General features: G+C 39.9%; 1 protein-coding gene across 1 annotated transcript; it reads right to left on the bottom strand.

Moving 5' to 3' along the window:
• Nucleotides 1-625: 625 nt before the first annotated feature.
• On the bottom strand, nucleotides 626-25,478 carry LOC139951030 (nonsense-mediated mRNA decay factor SMG8-like). Its single transcript, XM_071949848.1, has 22 exons — nucleotides 25,376-25,478; nucleotides 22,929-23,043; nucleotides 21,923-21,964; nucleotides 20,991-21,113; nucleotides 20,068-20,151; nucleotides 18,985-19,052; nucleotides 17,910-18,021; nucleotides 17,672-17,737; nucleotides 17,246-17,334; nucleotides 16,265-16,395; nucleotides 15,691-15,902; nucleotides 14,010-14,149; nucleotides 12,577-12,664; nucleotides 12,044-12,199; nucleotides 10,658-10,801; nucleotides 9,578-9,797; nucleotides 9,084-9,239; nucleotides 6,696-6,842; nucleotides 5,003-5,167; nucleotides 4,395-4,578; nucleotides 3,683-3,865; nucleotides 626-2,975 (listed from the first exon to the last, which is right to left on the bottom strand). Exons 1-22 carry the CDS (start codon nucleotides 25,429-25,431, stop codon nucleotides 2,855-2,857), a joined length of 2,802 nt encoding a protein of 933 aa, XP_071805949.1. The 5' UTR covers nucleotides 25,432-25,478; the 3' UTR covers nucleotides 626-2,854.
• Between the last annotated feature and the right edge of the window lie 236 nt (nucleotides 25,479-25,714).

The raw sequence follows: 25,714 nt of genomic DNA, 5'->3' as shown, positions 1-25,714 counted from the left end.
AATGCCTATTTTGCTTTTTTTCGTTATTGTACATTGGACATTCAAATAGGTTTGTACAGCGAATGTATACTTTGCTTTTTTTCAATATTGGACATTGGACATTCATATAGGTTTGTGCAGTGAATAACTATTTTGCTTTTTTTGATATTGTACATTGGATATTCATATAGGTTTGTACAGCGAATGTATACTTTGCTTTTTTCACTATTGTATATTGGACATTCATAAAGGTTTGTACAGTGAATGTCTACTTTGCTTTTTTCGATATTGGACATTGGGTATTCAAATGTTTGTTAATGGCTATCACCGCGACAAACATTTAACAACTTGTCCACTAGTCTCTGGAACACCTGGCAAGAATAATCACAATACGTTCTTAAAATGCAGATGAACAATCTTGAATATTACAGATTCTTGAAGAGGCATCTGATCAATTAATTCTTCCATTCATCGACCTGGATTAATGACAACATTTATCCATAACGTCAGCAAGAAATAAAACAGCATCGCAACGAGCGAGTACAAATCAATACGGTGTGCTAGAACTCAGTATAAATATTCAAAAACATTGATATAAAATGTAAAATTGATTGAGTGGATCCCTTCCCCCCCCCCCCTCCCAGTGTCGATTCCAAAGCCTTCTAACAATTTCTTCTTCAGTGAAACAAACTATTATCATCAGCGTCTTAAATTTATGCACGCTTGATGGGCCCATAAGTGAATGACTAGTAAGAACAGGTGCCAATTGACATCTACGTGATGACTGAGTTTAGGGTAACCGGTAACCTACTTATTACACTCCACATGCGTGGAAGTTCCACTACATAAGTAGCAGATTCTATCCTTAAAGGCACTGTTAATTACTCAAAATATATATATAAATGTACCTATGATTGTTGCTGTTCAACCCAAATAAATTTCTTTCATTGACTGTTAGATGTTTCAACTTCAGACAATCAGAGCATTTGAAAGCCGTCAAAATTAATAAATTACACATAACTAAGATTTGGTTTGTACCCAGGCCCGTTTGCTTCGTTTTTGAAAGGGCAAGGGAACCAAGACATTTTCTCCTTACAGGGTACCCTATGAGGAAATTGTAAATTTCTTGAGGAGCATTTCAAGGGCATCAAGGCAATCCCCTCTGTTGCCTCCGTGAAGTATCAGGCCTGTGTGTACCCTTTAAGAAAATAGTGTTCTTCTTTAAATTCAAGACAGCTACAGTAGATCAACTGATTTACTGCAGTCAGACATTTTAATGACAACTATTTATCATCCATTAGAGTAATTCCTTTCCAGCGACATTGTTCTGGAATTTCAGCCGCACAGCGAGGCCTCAATTTCAAAACCAGGGTCGAGACGGCATTCCACTCTCCTAGTTTTACAAACTGGGACTGACCCAAGCTTTTTTTAATCTTTCCTTCTCCCCGATGGAACATAAGAGACTGACGCATCATTCTCGTCTTACCAGTTTACAGCTTTACTGCGGTATTTCCTCTGGCTGATGGATCGAGCAAGGGGGTGACAATTACAAATTGTTGAGTGAAGCCAAATTTACGCAGCCGGCAAACCGACACGAATGCAGCCTATTTTAAGCAGCGGGCAAACTGACACGAATGCAGCAAAACAAATTTAGTCAGCGAACTGCAGGATTGCGGTATACGCATTGATTTGGAGGATCCCATAAACAAATAAAAACAAAATAAAAACAATTTATGAAAGATTGCCTAACATCACAAGGCCTGACATCCACTTCAAGGTGAGGGCTGTACAGGCCTGTATGCTTCGTTTTTGAAAGGGCAAGGGCACCAAGGCATTTTCTTCTTGGTAAAGGGCATCCTATGATGAAATTGAAAATTCGACTGGAGCATTTCAAGGGCACCAAGGCAATTACCTTGGGGCACAAAGGCAATCACCTTTGTTGCCTCCGTGAAGTATCAGACCTGGCTATATTTAAATCAATTGGGCTACCAACCCTAGTCAACTGCCACCAGGGGCACGATGTCATCTACTCCTAGGGCTGAACCATGGTCTGTCAGGAAAAAAGGCTTATAGCTATCATCAACTAGGAGCCTGGTTGGTATGGCGAATGCACTCCCTTCCCAACTGTTCATGAAGCAATTATGGTTCAGTGCCTTGCTGAAGGTCACAATTGTCATGAAGGGGATTCAAACCCACACTCTGCTGCTAACAACACCAGGGCTTGGGTCCGGTGAACTAGATCGCTCGGTAAACATTTTGTTTTTATTTATAAATGATTTTGGGTTGAACAAAGAAAAATTGACTAGAGCGGGATTTGAACCAACGACCTCCGGTTTAGCGTGCCGGCGCTCTACCAACTGAACTATCTAGCCCTATGTTGGTGGTCTCCCAAATTTGTCAATATCTTTGTTCGGGGGGTGGCTGTTTTTATTTATAATATGTAGATGTCAAGGAAATATCTCGTTGATGACACAAAATGACAAATATTTGTTTCTTATTAGTATTTCCTTCAATGCGAACCTTCACAGCGAGATGGTGACACTGGCAAAAAAATGCGTGCAGTGCTTATTGAAAGTAGCGATGCTAGATGGCTCATGTTTGAATAAGCATGGGGGAACACTGGTTGGGGAAGACTTCTCCACATGCCATGAGACCAATCCCAAAACTTTGTCGGCTTGAGCGGAGAAACCCAGACTTCTCTCTCTCTTCATCAGTGTTTCACTGCTGTTCACATTGCAGTCGATGGACACGAAACCCTCACAAGGGTTGAGAGAGAAAACAAAGGCAAATTCGTCAGGTGTTTTGTTGACTGTGTGGGACCGACTCAACAACTCAGAAGAAGCAGATTTCTTCAAGAGTTCCTGTTTGTCTTCTTTCAGGGGTCGGGGGGCTTCTGGGCTGATGTCAGATACATACCCCGTAGGAGTTTGGCCGAGGGAGGGGGCTGGTTGTCCGTTGGGGGCAGGATGGGGCCATTTTCGTCAACGTAAACATAACTGGATAAACGACGTTAAGGGAAATTTAAAATTTTGAAGAAACTCTTCCCAATGGGTGAACTTGTACGCTTTGGATGCTATGTTAACCCTCCTACTGTTTGACCATTCAATATTATCCAGTGTGCTTTTGAATGATTGCACGACCACACAGTTTTCAGAATCGGAACAAGCATCGAGGGTGCTACTTTGACCTGTTTGGGGCAGCTGCCATTTGCCAAACTATGATTAACAATAAATGTGTTCATAATATAGTCAATTTATCACCAAAATAACTGGTGTATAAAAGGGTTAAGCATGTTGAAAACTTTTGATGATCTCTTATAGACACTGGACACTATTGGTAAATGTCATAGACCAGTATCACTTGGTGTATCCCAACATATGCACAAAATAACAAACCTGTGAAAATTTGGAGAAAAAACATCCTTGTTGAACAAATTTGGGGGCTTTCGGAAGCTTAAAAACAGCTTCAAGCCTGAAGTCTTTTATTATTTGAGTGAGAAATTACCTCTTTCTCAAAGACCATGTCACTTCAGAGGGAGAAGTCTCTCACAATGTTTTATAATATCAACAGCTCTCCATTGCTAGTTACCAAGTACATTTTTTTGCTCACAATTATTTTGAGTAATTACCAATAAAGTCCAGTACCTTTAATTTTGTTTCAAGTACAAAGAGTTATTAGAAGTAACCAGGAGTTCAAAGGATACGGAAACCTCAGGACCCATAAGCTGTTACCAGAGAGCGTAATTCCATCTTCTGAGACACCCGGATGGAAGATAGGGCAGGGGTGGGGGCCGGGCCTCAGACGTGGGTTTAGCTTGATGTAGAGGGGTACATCTGGGGTGACTACAAAGGCCCGCATCAGCTGGCCAAGGGGCGGCTTGGTGGACCTGGTAAGCACAGACATAAATTGTACTTTTTTATTTGATTTAAGGGTCTGGGTACTTTTTGTAGAAAACAAAACACAACGTCCACAGATTTATATTAAACTTACACGGTTTAAAGATAATGATGGTAGAAAGCTTCAATTAAAGTACCACTTGCCTAGGGGCTGTACATGTAGTTTTGAGAAATGAATAAAACATTGTCACAAAAAAGAAAACTATTCTAGCATGTACAACGCATTTACGGGACCCACCTGAGGTAAATTGTATAACCGTGTAGGTAGAATCCTCCATGGTATTAAATACATCTTCATTCACAGTGAGTAGGGATTCATGTCATGACCCAAAACTTGATCTACAAAATGTATCGAAACCCTTTAACTCTTTTGAGAGCTATTCATTCTGTATACACGCTGCCAAGAAATGGCTCATTTTAATTTGTTCACTAAATGAAAAAAAATGCAAAATAGAAATTAAATTCATTTTAGAATTGTAAGTCCTATTTTGACATGAGAGACACACTGCAGGTACTTACCTACACGGGCACGGATGATACAGCGGCATGTCAGAGGTTACAAGCTTTGTACCGGTATCCTTCACAATGCCGCTACTGGTTGCCTTCACGATCTTATCCGGGCCGGAGCAGATGAATCTGTGCCCTCTTGGGCATTCGTACTCGTTACCGATGTAAGCACGTATGCTGGGATCACTATTAGCATCTACAAACAAAACGTGACATAATAAAAGCTCAAAATTAGTCACACGATTATCGGGATACTGTCAGCATAACAAAAAGGATTTCTTTCAAGAGAAGTTGCTGTCAAAAAGATCTGGAACTCGGATCCATATTCAAAGGGAAGGTGCACGTCTGGTAATCACTCTTGGAGTTATAGATTTGAAGTAACTCTGGGAAACACAATCCTCAGCATTTATTTTCATGTTTTTCTATTGTTGTTCGTTTGTATGTTTAATATATTTCTCTTTGTAAATGCTGTGATATGGTTTTACCATGAATAGCGTACCTAAATGTTTAATAATAATAATAATAATAATAATAATAACAATAATATATCCAAAGAAAAAAACCAGTCTCAGTCTAAAGTTTCTCATCCTTATTACTTTGTAGATTAGTTGTTCTCATACCTTTGTGTCCCCTCTTGTCGCGGTGTTTGCCACCTTTCCGGCCACCCCCGCTGGCAGACTCACTTGGTACAGGCCACGATGGATCCAGTGCACTTCCTTTGGGAATGGGAATATCCCATGGAAGTAGGAAGTTGGAATCCCTCAAGAAACCTGGCTGGTCAAGTCCTGAAATCAGTGACCGAAACAAAAAATAAAAGCAAAATTCAGGAAATCTGCTCACTGATCGCACCAGTACAAAGCCCAAGAGTCACTTATTACTGATCAAATTTACTCCTATATGAAGGGTAGCCATTCATGGTTCTTATTATTCAAATTCTTGGTTAATGGGAATATCCCATGGAAGCAGGAAATTTGAATCCCTCAGGAAACCTGGCTGGTCAAGTCCTATACTCAGTGAACCAAACAAAATAAACAAATATCAGGAAGTCCACCCACCTTTTAGTACAAATGCATGGGAATCACTTATTATTCATAATTTTTGCTCCTATACGCATGGAAGCAATTAATGGTTATTTTCTGATTAACAACCATATTCAACAAAGGTGATCCATTCAGAATTATATAACAATAGATCAAGGAAAAAGTACTAACAATGACAAAAGTTTGCTAAAAACTAAATCATTTTCTTTTTAATTTAGTTATTAAAAGTTGGAAATTACATACTTATTATCCTTCTTAAACAATAAGACTGATGTGAATGAATAAATAACAAATAAAACCAAAAGAAACAATCCAGGCACTAGAGTTTACAAAACAACCCTAGTTCTACAAAAGCAAACTTAGACACCGTAGCTGGGAAGCCTGTTGATCCAGTCACATAAGGAGACATAAAAAACTATTATACGATCAAAATATGCGTTTAAATTATTAAAGAATATTAAAATTGCTGAAATAAACAAATTTATCTTTATATCAAACTTTAAGCCAATGACAAGAACAACATGGTTACGAATAAGTAGATAAATAAATATTAATAATAATGAATAATACGATACATAATTTATATAGCGCATATGCAGGAGCCTCTATGCACAACACAAAACATAAAACAATAAAAATTAAAAAGCAGCAATCCGTTACAAGAAAATATGATGTCAGGTGAAATGGTTCATCATGGACCCGGTCACAGTGTGCAACAATTGATTTTTGTGCCACAGAAATAATATTGCAGGAGGAAACAAACAACACACAATTGAATTATGAGCAACCGATAACACTTGCAAACGTAAACAACAATGGCATTGCTTTTAAAAAGAAAAACAAAATGTTGCTTCACTGTTCCTGACGGCACAACGTAGCGGAATGTTTATCAGTTTACCTAGTACCAGCGTAATTACAACCTCATACCCATGCTCTGCTCATACCCAGGCCTATTCATAATATCCAACTGGGCGCTGGAAACAAGCAACGGTGGGAATGATCGAGGTGATGTATAACGTTATACATTACTTTTCATGTTACCAGGGAAAAATAAGATCTCGGCAGATCACAACCCTGCACTATTGTCTGAGAGGGAAAACATTATAATGAAAAGAAAATTTAAGGGTACAAAATGCTGCTGCTTCTCACCTTTGCTGGGGTTGTACGAGGAAGCTTTCCCGAGACATAATAAACAACCCTGCACTATTGTCTGAGAGGGAAAACATTATAATGAAAAGAAAATTTAAGGGTACAAAATGCTGCTGCTTCTCACCTTTGCTGGGGTTGTACGAGGAAGCTTTCCCGAGACATAATAAAGACCAGGATGAGAAGAGAGGCAGTAAGCTTCTTGGGGAGGTTGAGCACATCATGCCTTGAAGATACTCCGCCGTTGACGTCTCTCTCAAGTACTGGCGTTTCTCTATTTAGAAAGAAGACAAAATAACATGATAGAGTTTTTTAAGCCCGAGCATAAAGTTGGCTTTCTTGTAAAACTGGGTAAGATTATGATGTTTCACTGTTGAGAAAGAAGACAAAATAGGATGAAAGATGAACAAGTAAACAATCTTAAGACCCAGGCATAAAAATGAACTTTCTTGTAAAACTGGGTTGAGATTGTACATCAAGTAATGACATTTCTCTATTGAGAAAGAAGACAAAATAGAATGAAAGATGAACAAGTAAATAGTCTATTAAAAGCCCCAGGCATAAAGATAGTATCCTTGTAAAACCATGTTGAGATTGTACATCAAGTAATGACATTTCTCTGTTGAGAAAGAAGACAAATTAAGACGAAAGATGAACAAGTAACAGTAACAGATTTAAGCCCAGGCATAATGATAACTTTCTTGTAAAACTGGGATGAGATTGTATGTCAAGTAATGACATTTCTCTGTTAAGAAGAAGAACAAAATAGGACAAGAGATGAACAAGTTATGGTAACAGTTTTAAGTCTAGGCGAAAATATAACTTTCACATAACACTGGGGTGAGTTTTGTACATCAAGTAAAAATGTTCCCTACTGAGAAAGAAGAAAATTAAGATGAAAGGATGAAGAAGCTAACAGATTTAAGCACCGGGCATGAACATGACTTCTTTCGCTTTAAGATTACTGAATGTATCTCTATTGAAAAAGAAGACAAAATATTTAGGACAAAAGATGAACAAGTAATAACTGAAACAGGCGTATAAACAAAGAGCACTGTTAAATAAAGAGTATACTCTGAAGTTGCGAATCTTATTTCTGCTTTTTGCTTCTTTGTCTTACTGTCCTCTTACAAAAACATTCCTGTTATAAAGAGGCAAGTTGGCCAGTCCCAGCGATCTTGTCAGCGACAAGAGTCAACTATTGTGTTTGTTTAGTGTTCAAACAAAACTTAAACAACGTCAACATTATTTTTATCATCACCACTTTAATAAATCCTTTAATCCTTTGAGATTACTGGATTATCTAATCCTAAAATAAAATAAAAATAGATACACATCAACTAATCCCCAATACGGTTGTCCATTCTTTTTATTACCTTAGTATCCGTTAAGCAGACTCTAAAAAACATAATTCATTTGTTAAATAATAAATTTCCAGTGTACATTTTATTATGACATAAAAATAGACCCTGAAAGTATATTTTCTGAGTGCTTTATTTTCAGTCATTTTGCACACAAAAGATTACTTTTTATTAAATAATTAACATCTAAGTGTGCATCAAATTTCTGTGCCATCGACTGGAAGGACGTACTTATTTTTATAAAGAGGGATGTTTTACGCGCAAGCATTTCCTGGTAGGCAAGCTTAGCTGAACTTTATGTCAGAGTTTGGATACAGTCTACACCAGAAACTAGACCAATTTAAGTGGTGGGCGATAAATCCAACGTTTCCGAAATCCACCAAGGGCGAGCGGATCGACAAAATTATTCATGTTGGATTATGGGGGCAAAAATTGCTAAAGTGGGGCAACTGTTCGTGTTATGGGGCCATGCAATAAGTTGAATGGCCTTTTAACTGTGTTCTTTCTCTTGACATTTGATACTCCTTATAATTAGCTGTGTCTCAGATCAATGCACAGTGGACAATACTTTGAAATCTGTGCTGGGCAGCACAATGTTTTTTGCTCAGAATGCTGGGCAAAAATTGTGAGTCCTAGGCAGGGCTGCACAGCACCGCCCAACGTGGCGACAACGAGTATCAAGTTTTGTTATACAGTTTCCAGATGACATTTTTGGCTAAACAAAGAAAAATTGTCCACAGACAGCGGGATTTGAGCCAGGGTTACCAATAATGCTTCTTAGAGTTATGTGTATTCCTATTGGGGTTTATTTTTCCAGCATGGACATAACTGCTCCAGATTTACATTAACATCTCAAAAACACAACCTTTTAAAATGAAACTTTTCACATGTTAGTTTGATTGTATAAATCTACATCTTAATTAGTATGGATTAAAACAATCAAACGGTTCCAAAAACCCAAAGGTGTACTTTTCCATAAGGTTTGTTGCAACTCAGAACCGCAATGCGTTATGGGTAGGCAGAGGGGGCATTTGCTACAGCGATGTATGTTGTCATGCACGGAGTGCGCTCGCATGGCCCATATCTTTGTGTGGGTTCAACAGCGCCCTCTCTTGATATTTTGCTATTTGCGATAAACTTTTTTAAGCAGTTACCTCTACTGGTTTCCTGTGCTCCGTCACCCATGCTGAGTAGACTAGCAGTGCAGCTGTTGCCTGGCAACCCACTGTGTGCATCATGTGATAGCATGTCACCTGACTGGCCGAGACTTAGAGCTGGGCTGAAGGTGTTAGGAACACTCGCAGCGGAATCTAAAACGTCAAATAATGTCAAAAAATAAGACTTGGTTAGAAACAAAAATCTTGAAGATCACAGATTTACATAAATCTTAAACGGTCTAATGATGATGGTAGTAGAAAACATCCCTTGCAATATTTCTGTCTGAAACGCCATATTTGATGAGAAACAAATAGTCTAATTTCGCATTTGGAGTTTATCGCTCAGTAAGCGGTTTATTCATTTTTGTTTTGGCATCGATTAAATGCAAAAGTTGTAATTGGTTTTTCACTATTCTCTCTTGACCAAGATGGTCGACTGATCTCAAACTTCTACAGGTTTGTCAGTTTACAGCGAACATGCTCAAACTCACCATTCTTTAACTTCTCCGCCGTCATCTTGCTCTGTCCATCCTCCTTGTTCTCAGGTTTGACGGCCCCCTCCTTCTCCCAACCCTTGGACTGCTCTTGGGTTGCCATGGCCAGCAGTATCTTGGAATCACGGCGTATCGGTTCGTACAGCAGGAACTTGTGATGTCTCAGCTTGCTGCAGCATCGATCTTCCATTCCGTGGAAGAAGTCGTAGTTGGCAAGCTGTGGAATAGAGCGTCATTCCTCATTTTATATTTTATATATTTTTAACCACGAGGGAAACTGACTGTTGCGTCCTAGATTGTACCGTATACTTGGGTGTTATCACTGGCTACAAGGCAGTTACAAGTTATATGTAACAAAATACTTGGGTTAAAACATTGTAAAAAGACACTGTGTTTAAAGGCAGTGGACACTATTGGTAGTTGTCAAAGACTAGCCTTCACAGTTGGTGTATCTCAACAATATTCATAAAATAACTAACCTATGAAAATTTGAGCTCAATCGGTCATCGAAGTTGCGAGATAATAATGAAAGAAAAAAACACCCTTGTCACACAAAATTGTGTGGGTTTAGATGGTTGATTTCGAGACCTCAAGTTCTAAATCTTAGGTCTCGAAATCAAATTCGTGGAAAATTACTTCTTTCTTGAAAACTATGGCACTTCAGAGGGAGTCGTTTCTCACAATGTTTTATACCATCAACCTCCCCCCCATTACTCATTACCAAGAAAGGTTTTATGCTTAAAATTATTTTGGGTAATTACCAATAGTGTACACTGCCTTTAATACCTTTCAAATGCAATCATTCAATGGCCTCACATTTCAACAATAAAGTCTGTACATTTTTCTGCAGAGATTTTTTAGATTGTAGAACAGTCTCGATTGTAGGATTGAGGGAAACATGCACTAGGCGATGAGTTCCAAAGAGATGCCGTACAAGGAATAAAGCTGTTGGAATCGCTCTTTGTTCTAAATCTCACCAAAGACAGAGTGAATGGGTGAGAAGAAGCAGAAAGTCTGGTTTCCTGCTCAAACATTCTTAGTTATGGAGTATCAGATATAGAATGCGTACTTGGTTACCTTGAGGGTGAATGGGTCGTCTCGTTGCGTCACCGTCTTCCCACAGTTACAAGCGCATGGGGTGCGGTTATTATTGGTGTGAGGCATTCTGGGTATGATGGCCTCTCGCTCAGGGTCGCTCACACTCTCCGGTAAGAGATGAAGCTGGGAAAAGCAAAGGGTCAATGGTCAGGGGTCAATTAGCCGTTTGTGCGTTAGATTTGAATATTGTTCGGGTGAATAGACCCTTCCCATAAAATATGTAAATTGCACATAGCGCGTACGCACTAATGTTTTGGTTGGCAAAATGAGGGAACATCGCGCTGTTTTGTACACGGCTAATGGGTGCGTGACGCAGACGCGATTGCGCGTCTGCTTAGTGCACAACTCTACGGCGTTTGCCAACCAACAGGGTCTGTACGCATGCGTGAATGTGATTAGCATGTTTCATGGGAAGGGTCCAATCCTAAGACTATTGAGACAGTTGCTATGCCACATGATTAGGGGCAAGCTTTTTTTCGTAGTTACATAAGAGACGGTGAATACCCATACACAATTCTGAATGGTTGTGCATGACACAATGGTACCACAATGGAGTTTGCTCATCTGGGCCCAATTTCATAGAGCTGCTAAGCACGAAAATTTGCTTAGCATGAAATTTCTCTCTTGACAAAAACAGGATTACCTTCCAAATTTCCATTTGTTGCATATTGCTTGTTACTGGTATTCAGTTGTTGTTTGCTTATCATGAAAATCACAGAGAAATTTGGTTGGTAATCCTGTTTTTATCAAGGCAAAAACTTCATGCTAAGCAAATTTTTGTGCTATGAAATTGGGCCCTGGTGGTTGCTATGCAAAGGCTATGCAAATGTCTCTATAGTCTAAGGATTTCAAATGTAAGCGGTACACTGTGACTAAGCAAGTCATTGTACCAGACAGTATTCAAATCTAACTCCCAAATGGCTTATTGAAAAAGTGTACACTTCCTGTCTAGTCATAGAACCCAAGACTTTCTAACAAACAGTATTAACCCTCCTACTGTCTGACCATTTAATATCTTCCACTCTGGTTTTGAATGATGGATAAACTTTGCCAGCCTGCAATATGATATCATTGGGTGAATGCATCTATGTGGTACTAACTCCCAAATGGCTTATCCAAAAAATATACACTTCCTTTATAGTCATAGAACCCAGGACTTTCTAACAAACAGCATTAACCCTCCATCATTTAATATTATCCAATGTGGTTTTGAACGATGAATAAACTACACGTATGCTGGCCTGGGTGAATGCATCTATGTGGTACACAGTCAACCCTCCTACTGCCTGACCATTCAGTATCATCCACTGTGTATTTAAATACTACTTAAATAATATTCACGATTCTGGACGTCTGTGAGCGTACCTTATGAATGCAATGATGACCGGTGAAACTGACCACTTCACAGAGTTGACGTCCACTCTGCCAGAAGAGCTGGCACTCGGCCTGTAGCTGGTTAGCGTACTTCTCAAACGCCGGTCCACGAGCGTGCTGGGAGAAAACCTTCATGGCTTGTGCTAACTGTAAGAATATAACGCATATTTTAAATTTGTAAAAATTTTAAAGCCATTCGTTCTAGAAAAGTATGAGACCTATTCATTTACATAGCACCATGTGATGGTTTACAAGGTGCTGTGGCTCAATATGCAGCCAATCAAACCAGGAACACCAAGGCAAACCCCTTCTCTTAGCGATAGTGTGCTGTTTTTTTTTTACGTGCATTCACAACACACGGGATCTACGGCTTTACGTCCCATCTGAAGGATGAATCATCATGGTTAAGTGTCTCGCTTTTAAGGACTCGAGTGTCACAACCAGGGTTTCAAACCCACACTCTGCCGATCAAAAACACCAGAGCTTGTGTCCAGTGCTCTTATCTGCTAGGCAAGTATACTTACCCTGCTACCATGGACTGTACTGGTATAATGAGATGGAGCACCCTCTTGATACGTCCTGGTTGCTATGGGGAGCACTTTGTTACATCGTCTGTCGTCAAGAACAACAAATAAATGCAGGAGTATTACTAGCTGTGATAATAAAAAATAATAATAGCCGATATTTGTATAGCGCTTCATACACCCGAATAGCGCTTTATACATCGACGGGCGTCTCAAAGCTCTGAAACATACAGTATTTCCTGCAAGGTATGTGGGACTGGGGCAACCCCTTTCTCTTTTCGATAAGTGCACTGGGTTCTTTTACATGCGTTACACAACACACAGGACCAACTTCTTAACGTCCCATGCGAAGGACAAAGATATGGTTAAGTGTCTTGCTTAAGGACACAAGTGTCATGGCTGGGGTTTCGAACCCACACTCTGCTGATCAGAAACACCAGAGTTTGAATTTGGTGCTCTTAATCGCTCGGCCACGGTACTTCATAGTTTTTGAGTTTTAAGTTCTAGGGAAAATACATTTGTTTCTCACAATACAAACCTCAAACATGTCCGCAACTGAAAGACTTCAACAAAACTTTATTTGCATGTGGAATAAAGAGTAATATATATAGCTCTGTGGCTAATTATGCCCAAGTTGTTGAAAACAGGCCTCAAAATAATCCGCAGCACCCAGCAATTGCCGCGATGTCCCAGGAATTTGCTGTGTTGCCCTCTGCAAGGTTCAAATACAACTTAAATATTCCACATAGAAGTGCCCCTCACAAGAGGAAAATTGCTGTGCCCCTTCAAGAGTGAAGGGCAAGGCCTGTGAAAATAAGGGAATCAAAGTGTGTGGTGAAGAGGTTTTCAACTAGTGGTTTAATCCCAACGAGGCCTGGTTCTTGATAATTTTACCGAGACGAAGTCGAGGTAAACTATAAAGAACCAGGCCTCGGTGGGTTTAAACCACTAGTTGAAAACCGATTCAACACACTTTGATTCCCATTCATGTAAATACCTTTTCGGTCAAAAGCATCATCGCTTTTTCATCAAAAAGTTAAAAAAGTGCACAAATTATAATTGTTAAATGATTTCTTCCAACACAACACCCCTCCAGCTATGAAATGGTAAAGCCCTCCGCCGCCCTCGGGTAAACAACTCCTTATAAGGGAATGCTGTGCGCGTCGCGCGTATCGCGTGATGTGGCACAACTGTTTCAGCCGTTGCTCTCGACCGATAGGAATGAAGAAACTGTCTTAAAAGAACAGGTGCAAGGTCACGTGTCACGCCCATGAATTAACACTTTTTACCGGTCATAAACAAAGGTTTATACACACCCACGTGACGCGCTCTCCACCATTAGGAATAGCGAAACTGTCTGAGGTATTTATGAATACACATTTGTTTGGACTGAACGGTAAATGAGTAAAACAAAACAGAACAATAATACTTACGCCTCTGAGAAACGCATGTCCAGGTCGAGGGCAGAGGTCATGGCATTGAAGTGACCTATGACCTTTGGTTCGGTGGAATCCGACATGAAGAAGTCGTAGAGTTTACCTGACACATCGTGCCATTTGTTGAAGCTCAGGGGCTACCAAAGTACAGCAATAATTAAAAACTATTTGAGGAAAAAATCCAATCTGTACCTGTCCAATGTGAGAACTTGGGTTGCAAGGTGGCGTTAGATTTAAAGGGTCTGGGTAATTTTTGCAAGACACAAAACACAATGTCTACAGATTACGTTGAACTCACACACTTTGAAGATAATGATAGTAGAAAGCTTCCCTTAAAATTTTACTTGCTGAGGTGCTGTAGTTTTTAAGAAAAGAGAAAAAAAAGTCACAAAAATAATTTTCATCTCTTAAGACGAAAATTATTTTAGCATGTTTTACTCATTTCTCAAAAACTACTTCACCTCAGCTAGTAATTATTTTAGGAAGCTTTCTACTATCATTATCTTGAAACATTGTAAGTTTAATGTAATCCCAAAGAACAATGGATTTACTAGGGGTGCGTTCAACTCTGGCAAACAATGCCAACTTACGCAAAAGTTTTCTAAGTGGACCACATTGGGCATGGAATGCGTTTGCAATGCTTGCGAAATTTGGCAAATGGCCTAGAGGAGGTTGCCTGCGAATGTTCACAAGCTTAAAAAAACATGGGTAAAGCAGGAGAGTATTGCACCACCCGACTTTCATCTGAAAAAAGCAGGAAAATCTCAAAACCTGTTCAGCAGTTTCTTCTATAACTCTTGAAACTATTCGGAATCTTTGACACACAGTGTCAAATTTCCCATCTGACCGGTGTAGTATCTTGCCTGCCAGAAATGCCATGGTATGTACAAGGTCACTCTTGTTGTTAACAGATGTTAAAGCCATTGGACACTTTCGGTAAACAGTATTGTCCAAGGCCCACACTTCGTGTATCACAACTTCTAAATAAAATAACAAACCTGTGAAAATTTAGGCTCAATCGGTCATCAGAGTCGGAAGAAAATAACGGGAAAACCCACTCTAGTTTCCGCACAATTCCTCGTGTCATGACATGTGTTCAAAATAAATTCCTAATTCTCACTATCGAGAATTGATATTGTTTCAATGTTTTCTCAAAAAGTAAAGCATTTCATGGAATAATATTTCAAGAGAAGTCTTTCACCACTACCTTCTGTAAACCCTGTAAGTTATTTGTAAATCTGTGAACTTTTTTTTTTTATTATTGTACGGAAAGTGTATAATGGCTTTAAAAGAACATTACAGAATTGGTTTTTGCTAACAAAAAACAGTTGCTGGCAGTGTAAGCACTTTATGTAATCCACCATATACATCAACTGACAAACCTGTAGAAGTTTGAGATCAATCAGCCATCTGGGCACGCAAATATAGTGAAAACTGACAACACATTTTGTTTTTCATGAAAAAATGAATAAAACGCACATTGAGCTATAAACTCCAAACGGGAAATTAGTTTTATATATTTTTCATCAAATACGACATTTCAGACAGAAATATTTCAAGGGATGTTTTCTACTATCATCATCATTAGACCGCTTACTAATACTGTAATGTTCCTTTAAGATCTACAGAATAATTGATTCCACTGGTTCAAATTTTATAGATTTGTTTAAAAACTCACCTCAAGTTGTGACGTAGATGACCCTCGTCCCAACCCTTCATCGAATCCCTTCCCATCAAGCACCATACTAGTGTGATCCCATAGAAACGACCTGAGGTCACTCGAGCTGCTAGTCTCCTCTAAAGACGGTAGAGAGTCGGTAAAGATCTGGAACTGAGTGGATGGTGTTGATGTTGGTGATGGAAAGGATGATCCCTGCTGCGTCTTGGAATCTGAAGAAACAGACATGCATTCATGGTACATAATATTTAACCCTCCTACTGTTTGACCACTCAATACCATCCAATGATATTTTTGAATGATAAACTGTGCCAGCTTACAATATGGTGAATGCATCTACAAAGTCAACCCTCCTATTGTTTGACCACTGAATATCATTGAATGATATTTTTGAATGATAAACCGTGCCAGCTTACATTATGGTATCATGTGGTGAAAGCATCTACACAGTATACAGTCAACCCTCCTACTATCTCACCACTCAATATTACCCACTGTGGTTTTCAATGATAGATTAATCAACAGAATGTAATGAATTAAACAAAATAAAATCAGCACATATATAAAGACATACCTTTCCGAAAGGCCGGGAAATTCTTGTTTAGTTCTGATATTAACAGCTCCAACGGGTCTGTGGCCTGACTTTGCTGGTCCAAAAAATACACAAAAGCCTGGTTCCCAGGTACAGTAAAGAGACAGTGAGATCTGAAAAGTCAAGCAAAGATCACAGCTGAATAATACGTGATCAAAACACCAATTGCTTCCTAGGTTGTATCGTAAACTTTGCGTGATCCCTGGCTACAGGCAGTATACATTTGTATGACTTCTGACTGGCATCCCCAAACAAAGAAAGTGACAAAATAGGGAGTCCGCCATCTCTAGATAGCTTGATAGTTTGTAGAAGATTCATATCCCCTCTAGTCTATTAATTTTGTCTTCATTCATGCCGAAAATGAAAAATGTATATTTAAAGCCAGTGGCACTATTGGTAATTGTCAAAGACCAGTCTTCTTACTTGCTGTATCTCAACATATGCATAAAATAACAAACCTGTGAAAATTTGAGCTTGATTGGTCGTCGGAGTTGCGAGATAACTATGAAAGAAAAAATCACCCTTGTCAAGCGAAGTTGTGTGCTTTCAGATGCTTGATTTCGAGACCTCAAATTCTAAACTTGAAGTCTCAAAATCAAATTCATGGAAAATTGCTTCTTTCTCGAAAACTACTCCACTTCAGAGGGAGTTGTTTCTCACAATGTTTTGTACCACCAACCTCTCCATTACTCGTTACAAAGTAAGGTTTTATGCTAATAATTATTTTGAGTAATTACCAATAGTGTCCACTGCCTTTAACAAACAGAATGAATGTAATAGGTTGAAATTTGCATCAAGGACAAAGAATATTATTTGGGGTTTTACCCATAAACACCGACGTGTGTTACCACAGCATACTCAATACTTTCCCGAGCTCTGTGAACAAAATCACAGGCATATTACTCGGGTGGGACTCAAACCCATTTGAGGAATGAATGTAGAAAGAGTTTATTAATTACTTACAAATTATTGGTCAAGATACGACTTTTGCGAAGCAATCTATAAATCTGATCTTCAAGTGAATGCTGTAGAAGCTTACGTGGTGACCATCTCTGGAAAAAGGTAATAAATTATACAAAAATTGAACGTATGCGAGTGTAAGTGAAATCTAAATTCTTTTGAGGTCGAGTCTCATGTGAAATTTTTAGTGTTTTGAGGTCAAGTCTCACTCGAAGTCTTACGTCATTTGATCGAGTCTTTGCGGTCGAATCTTAAGTGTTATCTCAAGTCTTTTGAAGTTGAGTCTCAAGAAAAAAGTCTCTAGGCTTTGAGGTCCAGTCTCAGGTGAAAAATCAAGTATTTCAAGCATCAATAGTCAAGTCCAAATCAAGTCCAAAGTTCCAAACAACAGCGAGAGTCAAGGTAGGACTGTAAAGAGCTGCTTCTTACCTTGTATTTGGACTTTAAGAAAGAGACAGAAGTATTTGAGTTCAACTCATCTTCTGCCATGTCAGTCTGAGGATGAATAAACATAAATAATTGTTGTAAACATTCCTAATATAAATGTCAACATCTTCATATTGTTTCCTTCGCACTCTTGATTTTCACCTAAAACCTTATCTATGACAAAGGTTGTTGTTTACCCCTTGGCAAATAAACAGCTTTCTCCCAAAGTGGTGGTTCTTACCTGTTGGCAAATGAAGAGCAACCTCGGCGTGCAGAGACGGCCATTATTTTTAAGCTCCTTACTCACTTGAGTCTCCTTCAGGAGGTTTGTGACTGTGGGAATTAACTTCTCCCTAAAAATAAAAAATATCTTTATATGTCAGATTTAAATTTTAAAGTGTTATTTTTAGTTTATGGTGATAAAACACTTCTAGTTGTCTGTAGTCATCAGTCGTCATCAAAGCTATCAGTTTGAAAGCACACTTCAATTTAGCCTAAACATCTGACGTCACTTCGAGGCTCGTGAATAACGCCAGAGAACGGCCTACATGCACCTTTGACCTTCATTCATTACACATAGAGATACGCAGTCAAGTTCTATGGCAGACGTGATTGGATTGTCCTGTTTGGGCATCTATGAAAAGCTCATGTCCAAGTGTATCCAATGATATCATGGTATCCATTGGTATCACTGGATCTGAGTAGCAGGTCTGTCTTTATCCTTATGGATAAAGACAGGGGCCCAGTCTATATTCAATATTGGCAACTGCCTAGTAAGCAACACAAGAGGGCGGTAAGACAATCATTGTAAAAACAGGGAACCCCCAAACTGTGGAAAACCTATGGAATCAGGGAGGGACTAAAAACTCAAGGGAGGTTCTGGTCTAAGGGTGGGATTCGAACCTGGGTCCACAGAGGTTAAAATGCAGGGAAAGAAACCACTGACCCAGTCTGATGCACCTGCAACTTTGTTTCATTTCATTTCCCTTCATTTCATTTAAGTTCATTTCATTTAGTTATGGTGAAGCGAAAGAATCTCAGAAAAATTTAACTTAATCTTTGAACTAACCAGGAACCCCCATTGATAGAAGACACGGAAGGAAGTTTCAGTTTTAGATGTGGGTGAAAACCCAAGAGAATTATCAAGGAAAGACTCCCCACAGCCAGGTAAAACCCAATCCACATAGTGCCCCAGTGGAGTTCGAACCAGATTCCTAGAGGTGGGATGCAAAGAAAGTAACCACTACACCAAACTGACCACCCAATGTTCAGAGTATTAATAACAATTTGATTTGATAATCAAACAGACAGCTTACCTCAAACTCTCCAGAGCTCTAAATAGCTGCAGGTAACTGATGTCAAAAGTGTTCTTCGGGTGAACAACCTGGAAAATCAATCAAAAAATAAAGTCAGTCACTTTTTCTCCTTTTCATCATCAAGATCAAAAATATATATTTTTTTTCTGGCACTTTCTCTACAGGTGTCTTAAACAGCTTATTATTATAATATTGTTCAGACAGGTTTTTGAAGTTTTTTGAATTATGAGACCAATTTATGTACCAACTTTTAAGAGTTTACAAGTTGTTGCGATGCATTCAGTAGCCACTGCCAGAAACACATGGGCAAACCCCTTCTATTAGCAATGAGTGTAACAGGGTTCTTTTAAATACGTTACACAGCACACGGGACCTACGGCTTTACGTCCCTGATGAACAAAGCAACAATGTTTCAGTTTCTTCATAAAGAACACAAGTAAGTGTCAAGACAAGGACTCAACACCACATTCTTTAGATCAGAAAGACCATTATTGAATAACCCCTTTTTGCGATCGGAAACACCAGAGCTCGAGTCCAGTGCGCTTGACCGCTCGGCCACCACACGCCACAGTTGATAATAAACTCTGATTAGATACACCGAAGCTTGAGTCCAGCGCTCTCGACAGTTTGGCCACGACACGCAACTGTTGATAATAAACTCTAACCAAAAACACAAGAGCTTGACTCCAGTGCGCTTGATCGCTAGGCCACGACACGCCACAGTTGATAATAAACTCTGACCGGAAACACAAGAGCTTGACTACAGTGTGCTTGATCGCTTGGCCACGACACGCCACAGTTGGTAATAAACTGTGATTCAGAAACACCGAAGCTTGAGTCCAGCAGCTCTTGACAGTTTGGCCACGACACGCCACAGTTATTAATAAACTCTGACCGGAAACACAAGAGCTTGACTCCAGTGCGCTTGATCGCTTGGCCACGACACGCCACAGTTGATAATAAACTCGGATTCGGAAACACCAGCGCTTGAAACCAGTGTGCTTGACCGCTCGGCCATGACTCGCCACATAAGCATCCCACTATTGTTAAAATATTCCTTAAATTCTTTGTTGACTTTCTTACCATCATGATATGACAAACTGAAAACATGAAGAGTAGGGCCCTGGCATGGCTTGTACTGTGGTCCTTCCAGTACGCATGACAATCCTGTAAATGGAACAAAAATTATGACGGAGAATTTCTTAAAATTGCCTTAAATTTTCGAGCTACTTATTTTGCGGTCATTTGAACCGTGTTACCTGCAACAACACATGTTCACAAACCAACCATTCAGCGTTTTAATAAACCATTTTGAAATGAAATGAAATGAACAACGAAGCTTAAACTTCCACACAGATTTTTTTTAAATTGTGAATTTTAAGACCCATTTGTGTGACACCATGTAAGGGTTTTACAAGGTCAAGCTTCAGCAGCCACTGCCAAAGTGTAATTGGGTTTTTAAAATGCGTTACACAACACATTGGACCAACGGAAAATGTCAAGACTGGGACTCGAACCCACAATCTGCCGAGTCCAGTACGCTTGACCGCTCGACCATTCGACGCAAAACATAACTGTGGAAGTGTCGTGGCCGAGCGGTTAAGAGCACCGAATTCAAACTCTGCTGTTTCTGATCAGCAGAGTGTGGGTTCGAATCCCCAGCCGCGACACTTGTGTCCTTATTAAGCAAGACACTTAACCATCACGTAACGCATGTAAAAGAACCCAGTGCACTTATCAAAAAGAGAAGGGGTTTGCCCCAGTGTTCCTGGCTGTGGCTGCTGTATGCACTATAGCACCATGTAAACCCTAACAAAGGGCTAAAATAATTGGGTCTCAGAATTCATCACTGCAATAACCTATCTTTCTGAAAGTTTGTATATGCTCAGCGCCTTGCGTACCTTGTTTGGTACGCCATAAAAGACTTCAATATTATTATTGGAATCAGGGGAGAGCAAATAGATGATACACAGAAGTGAATATGTGCGAGGTTGTGTAATACTTACTGCATCGGACAGGTTGTGTTGCATTTGTCTGCAGAGACGTGATAGGATGGGGGTGTCGTAAAAAGACACAAGATGCAGATAGAGGACTTTATGTTCTGCATCGTAGTGACACTCAATATTACACTAGTACAAAAGATATGACAAAACACACTTTTATAATATAACATGAATTTTTTTCCTCAGAACTCTTCCTGGTTTAATAAAAAAAATTAAACACTTTTCATCTCTGGCTGTGCTCCACATGGTCACAACGGGTTGATGTGACTGGCTGCCAAAGGCGCCCTTGCATGCCTGCTTCTCAAAAACATTGTAGCTGCGTCCTTCGCAATAGCTGCGAGTAAGGATGATTAATTAAACTAATGTTATAATATTATTCTTATTATAGTGTGTCCACTGCTCGAAAGACTAACCTCCCTCGGGAAAAATAAAACACTTTTGATCTCTGGCTGTAAACGTGGTCATAACGGGTTGATGTGGCTGGCTGCCAAAGGCGCCCTTGCATGCCTGCTTCTCGAACACATTGTAGCTGCGTCCTTCGCAATTCAGCTCTTAGCTGATGATTAGCCTCCCAAATTATTGTTATTATATTTTTATTATTATAGTGTGCCCACTGTTTGAAAGACTAACCTCCGGTTTAACTCAACCAACTGAGCTATCTAGCTCTATGCTGACTGTCTCCCGATGGTGTCAATACCTTTGTTTGGGCTGCCAGTCAGAAACAACTGGGGGTTGAAAATTTGTTCTTACTGAACAGGATTTGAACCAACGACCTCTGGTTTAATAACGTGCCGGTACTCTACCAACTGAGCTATCCAATCCTGTTGATGGTCTCTCGATTTAGTCAATATTTAGGGCTTCCAGTCAGTCGGAAACCATACAACTGTTAGCTGCTGTGCAGCCAGGGATCACACCCATGTTTTTATCGTACTCACATTTTCAACATCTGTGTCCTTTTGGCTGATACCTCTCTGATCCTATCAAAAGCAAACACAAATTTGTTTTGAAAATTTTTTTAAAAAGTTTTTAAAATAAGGAAATCCTTCACAATTCTTGCAAAACTTTACACAACAAACACAATATAAATCAATAATAATGACATGCATTTATATAGCGCATAACCAAAAGGGTTTCTAAGCACTGCAACAAAAAAGTGATTGTTTAAAATGACATTAACAAAGTAAGTGTGCAATAACAAAAAATTAAAGAATTTTAAGTGAGATGAAACAGCTGAAACTGTAACAAGCTTAGATGGATTTAAATAAGTGGGTTTTGAGAGCAGTCTTAAATGACTCCAGTCTAGTTGAGGCACGGATGTGGACAGGAAGGTTGTTCCAGAGAGTGGGTGTGGCAATTTAGAAAGCGCATTTTCCATAACGAGTGTGGGGGATAGGACCAGTGTTGAAAATGCGTGAAAAAAGTGAAAATTGAAAATGTATCGTTACAAAATGTTTGGCCCACGTAGAGTCTTATAGACGTTGTGACCTATGTTTACATTCAAACCACCCTCTGTTGACAAAACACTGTATACGTCATGTTTCGCAGGCAAAAAGACACGTAGTCATGGTAAGATCGCATACACTTTCTAGCTGGCTGCCAAAACACAACGCTTTTGCCCGGCGGTGCGCGCGAATCGTGTTATGGTTTTCGAGTGACGTCAGAGGTTACATCGTCTATAGACCTTATGCATTGGTGCATCCAGCCGCCATCTTTGAGGTCAAACGGTGACGAAACAATCAAAACACACAAAGATTGACCAATGAACAATCTCCTTTTGACCTCAATGCGGGGGCGCTGTACTGAAATGACGTCATGTGCTTAAGGTCTATAGTATGAAAACCCGATCTACATGCAAGGCTTCAGAGCAGAAATCGAACCAGGGTCGACATAGGTGAATGGTAGGGAGGAAGCTACTGAGCTGAGCCAAGCCTAGACTAGTACCTTAATGTGCTGGAACTTATTGGTGTTGATGACATCATTTAACATCAAACCCTTGGAGCGGTGGCTCTTTCCAAAAACACCAACGACACAGATATTATCATCATACTCAGCTTTCCTGTAACAAGTACGCAAAAACAATCGAGATTACAATTCCCATCAAAATTTAAATTCATGAAAATTAACAAAAGGGAGGGTATATCTTTGGTACTCCTCAGGCCTGTATGCCTCTTTTTCGAAAGGGCAAGGGCACCAAGGCATTTTCTCTTTGGTAAAGGGCACCCTATGAGGAACTTGTAAATTTCTACTGGAGCATCTCAAGGGCACCAAGGCAATGGCAAGAGGAAACGGAGACAATCGCCTCCGTTGCCTCAGTCCTGACTCCTACTCCTTCTAGAACTATGAGGTTTGTCATAACGGAACGAACCTCATAGTTCTGGGAGTATACCTTTGGTAACTACTCCAAAATTTAATGAACATGTATAAACAAATTGCTTGGTAATGTTTAAACAAAATCCAATGGAGACGCAAGGTAATCTGCCCTCCTTGTCATTTTACCGCGACGTGATGTAAAACTAACAGGCCGAAAGAGGTTGAGGAAGACTTCCGCGCAGCCACGGTAACTTAACAGGGCAGCTAAAAGTTTAATGGGAACAGCTCTGCACTGTAAACCTACCGCAACCACGCTGTGAAACGCTATGCAACCATTGTGGAATACAAGTCCATGTGGGAGCGCACGGTAGAATTACACCAAAGACAGTCACAATAGGCAGAAAGTTATTGTAACTTTCGGCTTTATAACAAAATTAACTACAAGAGCATGGACGTCACTGTCACTCAGCGCCCAGTTCCATTTCAACCTACAAATAACAATAATAACCGTATTTGTAACACGCCTTTTGCCAAAGGATACAAAGTGCCAGGTATTATTACTGCAAGGAGTGGGGTGGATTTTGAGATATTAGACCTAATCCGTAAGCACCATGTAATGGTTTACAAGGTGCTGTGGCGCAATATGCTGCCAATCCAGCCAGGAACACCAGGGCGAACCCCTTCTCTTTTCGATAAGTGTACTGGGTTCTTTTACATGCGTTTACACAACACAAGGGACCAACGGATTAACGTCCCATCCGAAGAACGAAGCAATGGTTATGTGTCTTTCTTAAGGACACAAGTGTCGCGGCTGGGGATTCGAACCCACACTCTGCTGTTGAGAAACACCAGAGTTTGAATTCGGTGCTCTTAACCGCTCAGCCACGACACTCCCACATGAAGATCTGGGCCCAATTTCATAGAGCTGCTGAAGCAAACAAAGTTAGTAGGCACGCAATAGGCACATATACATCAACATTTAGCTCACCAATACTTGTTCGGCGCTCAAGCAGGTCGGCCGTGCATGTTTCTCTCTCAATTGCAATTGCACAACAAATGCAGGAAAAACTAACTGGTCCTTCCAAAATAGCTTGTTCTCAGATAATACCAACAAATCAAATAAGTCCTTTTGGAAATTCATAAATTCAAAAAAGCAGGAAATAGTAATGCAGCTTCCTTCAAGTTGGATGACAAGATCATTTTCGACAGCAAAGGTGCTTTTAATGAACAATTTCGGTCAGTCTTCACCCGTGAAAAATCTTCCAACATACCACACCGTCCTTGGGGAGTCTGGCTTTCCACCTATAGTCCCAATCAAAGTCACCAATGCCGAGGTTCTCAAACTACTACAGTCCTTAGATGTTAAGGAAGGCAACTGGACCTGACTTCGCTACCCGCTCGTGTATTGAGAGAATTTGCAATCGAGGTTACACCAATACTGACCAACATCTTTAAAAAACACTTGGTCACAGGCACTTTACCAACTGACTGACTGGCGTGTCCCAATTATCTCGCCCATCTTCAAGAAGGGGATAGGAGTATGCCATCCAAAAGAAGACTGGAGCATCTGCCGGGGTTGTCACTTTTCTGAAGACCTTTGTGTCGTCAGCAAACTTCAGGAACGAACTCAAGATACCCTCATCAATATCGTTGATGTATATGATGAACAACATCGGGCCCAGAACAGAACCTTGAAGGACACCGCTTTTAACTCCTGACTACTCCGATTGGGCCCCGTTCACCACCACCCTCTGTTGTCTGTCGGACAGCCATGCCTCAATCCAAGCAGCAGTTGATTCACCTATCCATTGTGATCGAAGTGTCGTCGTATAGCACAAAACAATTGATAAGCACAGAAAGTATTGCATAACAGAAATAGGTTTACCAGCCAAATAAAATGAAGATTACATTGTTTTGACTAATAGTTTTGACTGGTGCCCCACTAAATTTTTGCTTAGAAAAGAAATCAGCATTTTAAGAAATGAATTGGCCAGAAGTTGCAGAACGTAAAATATTTTTATTTCAAAACGAAATATTTTCCCTTTCTTTGTAATCTTGGAAATATACAGCATACTCACACATGGTTCGACAGAAAAGCATACTGAAACCAGCATGTCCTGCTATCTTCCGTCATTTCTTCTTCAAGACAACTCACAAATGCTTCAGTTTCTCTTGCTTTCTCCACAATTTGTGTTGTGCTTGACATGTGGCATGGCGCCCTCTGTCGTTTTCTAAAGAAAACCTGTGGGGGAGGGGCGTACGGAAGGAGGGGGGGGGGGGGGCAGGATGGGGGGGGGGGGGATTCCTTCGTGTGGGAATGACAATATTATAATTCTACCTCCATGATACAGTGTGCCCGAAACAAAAATGTTGTTTTTAGAAATAAAATACTGGAGTTTGGCAATTTGCACGAAAAT

Source organism: Asterias amurensis, chromosome 18 (assembly GCF_032118995.1).
Source record: "Asterias amurensis chromosome 18, ASM3211899v1".
NCBI lineage: Eukaryota > Metazoa > Echinodermata > Asteroidea > Forcipulatida > Asteriidae > Asterias > Asterias amurensis.
This window is presented reverse-complemented; position numbering and strand designations above follow the sequence as displayed.

Coding starts and splice junctions, on each gene's coding strand:
- LOC139951030 (XM_071949848.1), bottom strand. CDS start 25,431: ATGACGGAAGATAGCAGGACATGCTGGTTTCAGTATGCTTTTCTGTCG. Junction 18,022..18,984: donor AGAGCTCTGGAGAGTTTGAG/GTAAGCTGTCTG, acceptor TTTTATTTTTAG/GGAGAAGTTAATTCCCACAG. Junction 3,866..4,394: donor TATCATCCGTGCCCGTGTAG/GTAAGTACCTGC, acceptor TGTGCTTACCAG/GTCCACCAAGCCGCCCCTTG.